This window comes from Chiloscyllium plagiosum, unplaced genomic scaffold (genome assembly GCF_037043375.1).
Source record: "Chiloscyllium plagiosum isolate Xiang-an unplaced genomic scaffold, Cpla_swu_hap1 HiC_scaffold_27, whole genome shotgun sequence".
Taxonomy (NCBI): Eukaryota; Metazoa; Chordata; class Chondrichthyes; order Orectolobiformes; family Hemiscylliidae; genus Chiloscyllium; species Chiloscyllium plagiosum.
The window spans coordinates 2462049-2465324 of record NW_028270165.1 but is presented as its reverse complement, the minus strand read 5'-3'; the positions used below and the strand labels follow the sequence as shown (position 1 = coordinate 2465324).

The 3276-nt window shown below is 49.8% G+C and overlaps 1 protein-coding gene across 1 annotated transcript; it reads left to right on the top strand.

Moving 5' to 3' along the window:
- The first annotated feature begins 741 nt into the window (after nucleotides 1-741).
- Nucleotides 742-2042, top strand: LOC148142847 (uncharacterized). The gene has a single exon (XM_087975754.1). It carries the CDS (start codon nucleotides 742-744, stop codon nucleotides 1696-1698), a length of 957 nt encoding a protein of 318 aa, XP_087831880.1. The 3' UTR covers nucleotides 1699-2042.
- The last annotated feature ends 1234 nt before the right edge of the window (nucleotides 2043-3276 follow it).

The window sequence follows — 3276 nt, the reverse complement described above, 5'->3', positions numbered from 1 at the left end:
GAGGGTCATAGGTTCAGGGTGAATTGGCACTTTTTTGTTTGCTTCCCAAAAGCAGACCTGCTCACACTCAGCAGTATCCCAGTGTGGTGAAAGATATTCACTTTCAGGTGGATTTATCTTGACATTAGTCTTGATGTTTTTGCTTTTCTGCCCCTGTAAGATCCTGAATCAGCAGCTTCAGGGGAATTAGTTATATCAGAGTGAGAACAGAGTGGGATGGTGCTTTCAATTTTGTGGAGTAACAAAAGACCAGAATATTCCGCAGAAAGTAGAATTGCTTGTTTTGAATTTTTACCCTGCACTGACAGTGATGACTTTTGTAATCTCTTTTAAACAGTGGATTTGAAGATAGAAGCTTCAAAATCAACGCATGAAGTTCTTATGCTCGAAACATTGACTCTCCTGCTCCTCGGATGCTGCCTGACCTGCTGCGCTTTTCCAGTACCACACATTTCGACACTGACTCTCCAGCGTCTGCAGTCCTCACTTTGATGTCAATGTCTGACAGTCACTCAATCCTTCGGGACCGGAAACAATTTTCAACTATGATTCTGTGAGAAGGAGCAAAGCATTTTGGTTCCTGTTTGAGTACGTTTTCAGCATCAGTGGGACTGGATGAGAGACCCTACTGTTGCAGCGCATTGAGTGTGGGGTGTGTAGCAGCATCTACAGCCTGGAAAGAGGAATTGACGACAGGGAGGGGCTGGAAGTGTGTGTGTGCGCGCAGCTGAAGCTTCGGCCATGGAGAACCCTGAGGAATCCCACCCCGTAGAGAAATGGTGGAAGTGTGGTGATGGCGGAAAAAGCTTCCATTTCCCGTCTGCCCTGGAGACTCATCGGCGCATCCACACAGGGGAGAGGCCATTCTCCTGTCCAGAGTGTGGGAAGGCCTTCAGCAAATGCTCCGACCTGCTGAGGCACCAGCGGTCCCACACGGAGGAGAGGCCCTTCAACTGCCCCAAGTGCGGGAAGAGATTTACCCGGGCCTCCCACCTGCTGAGGCACCTGCGGGCCCACACAGGGGAGAGGCCGTTCTCCTGCCCTGAGTGTGGGAAGAGATTTGCCCAGGCCTCCAACCTGCTGACCCACCGGCGGACCCACACCGGGGAGAGGCCCTTCAGCTGCCCAGAGTGTGGGAAGGCCTTCAGCAGTTCCCTCAACCTGCTGAGGCACCGGCGGGTGCACACGGGGGAGAGGCCCTTCAGCTGCCCTGAGTGTGGGAAGGCCTTCAGCGATTTCTCTTCCCTGCTGACCCACCGGCGGACCCACACCGGGGAGAGGCCCTTCAGCTGCCCCGAGTGTGGGAAGGCCTTCAACAATTCCTCTTCTCTGCTGATTCACCAGCGGATCCACACGGGGGAGAGGCCCTTCAGCTGCCCCAAGTGTGGGAAGGCCTTCCGCCATTCCCCCAACCTGCTGAGGCACCGTCGAGTCCACAATGGAGAGAAGCCTTTCAGCTGCCTTGAGTGCGGGAAGGCCTTCAGCAGTTCCCCCAACCTGCTGAGGCACCGGCGGGTGCACACGGGGGAGAGGCCCTTCAGCTGCCCCGAGTGTGGGAAGGCCTTCAGCAATTCCTTCAACCTGCTGACCCACCGGCGGGTCCACACAGGGGAGAGGCCCTTCGGCTGCCCCGAGTGCGGAAAGGACTTCACGCGCTCCTCCCTCCTCCAGAGGCACCAGCGAGTTCACATGGGGTGATTGAAGGAATGACGGCTGAGTGCCATTATCGACTGGACTATTAACCCAGTTCCAGGGGGTCCCGGGTTTGATTCCCACTGCAACAGATGGCGCTATACAGGGTATGGGTTGAAATTGCTGAGTGAGTCAATGCTTCCTCCAGGTTAAGGCTGTACCAAGGATCCAATTACAAAGGGACATCTTGGTGCTGACCAATAGTAAAGAAAGTGATGGGGGGGTGGGGGGAGTGTGTGCGCTTTGACTTTGAGCTGTTTAAAAAGCAGCTACTTTTTTCTCTGCCATTTTGCTGAGCGGATCTGAAGCTGTAACAAAGTTGGGTCGCAATAAAGGTTACTTGGACTTGCTGCTGGGCTCAGACTCTCATTGAAAGCTTTGAGCGCCAAGGGGTTTTTGTTTTAAAGCTGTCATTTCTTTCAGCCTCCTGCACTAACCTTCCAATGTCGCGTATCAGATGGAGTCGTGAATGAGCAGCAAGTATCGTGAGAACTTGTCAATTTTTCAGGAGTGCAGAGTGTGTCATTTTATCGGCGTTGTAAAGTTTCCTGGCAGCATCAGGAGGTGTGGGCTGTGTTCGCGAGAAATTATATGGAGGAGCCGATGTTGGACTGGGCTGGATAAAGTTAAAAATCACACAACACCAGGTTATAGTCCAACAGGTTTACTTGGAAGTATGAGCTTTTGGAGCACTGCTCCTTCATCGGGTAACTGTGGAACAGGATCATAAGACACAGATTTTATAGCAAAAGATCACAGTGTCATGCAACTGAAATGACATATTGAACAAACCAAATTGCTGTTAAGTCTTTCACGTTTTAGAATGAATTGCAGGTTTCAGTTCATTAATCTGTAAATCCCAGAACTACTATTAATTCACGTTCTCGAGATGACTTAAGGTTTTTTTTAAAAAAGTGACATCTCAGCCCAGACAATGCATTAAAAGTGTGAGGTTCGAGTCTGTCAGTATCCCAATCTTGAATCAGACTGGTTCTAGTTCCCAAGTAGGAAATTATAAAATATTACACGGATTGACTGCCTACAGTTTCTGCACTTTTTGAGCAAAGTAGAATGTATCTGCAAACATAATTCTGCCAATACAAGTTTGCCCAAAAAGTGATGTGTGAATGCGTGCATGTGAGTTTGTGCATGAGAGTGCACGTAAAGTGTGTGCATGTTTGGTAAAGTGACTGTGTGATGGAGTATAAGCCTGTGAGAGTGTTGGGGGCGTGTATGTGTGGGTGTCTTAGAGTGAGCTATTAAAAGCGAGGGCTTGTGTTTTGCTAAAACAAGGAAGGGCAGGACTTGTACAGATAATGCTAGGGCCCTGTGTCGTGCTGTAAAAGAGAGACATGGTGGGGTTCAGGTACATAGTTCTTTGAAAGTTGCATCGCTGCTAGACAGGGTAGTCAAGAAGGTATTTAGCATACTTGCCTTCATTGTTCACCCCATTGAGTATAGGGGTTGGGACATCATGTTGAGGTTGTACAGGATGTTGGTGAGGCCACTTGTACAGTACTGAGTACGATTCTGGTGGCCCTGTAATAGGAAGAATTCTATGAGAGAGGGTTCGGTAAAGATTTA

What these genes read in the sequence shown, in the direction of transcription:
- LOC148142847 (XM_087975754.1), top strand. Translation starts at nt 742, where the DNA reads ATGGAGAACCCTGAGGAATCCCACCCCGTAGAGAAATGGTGGAAGTGT.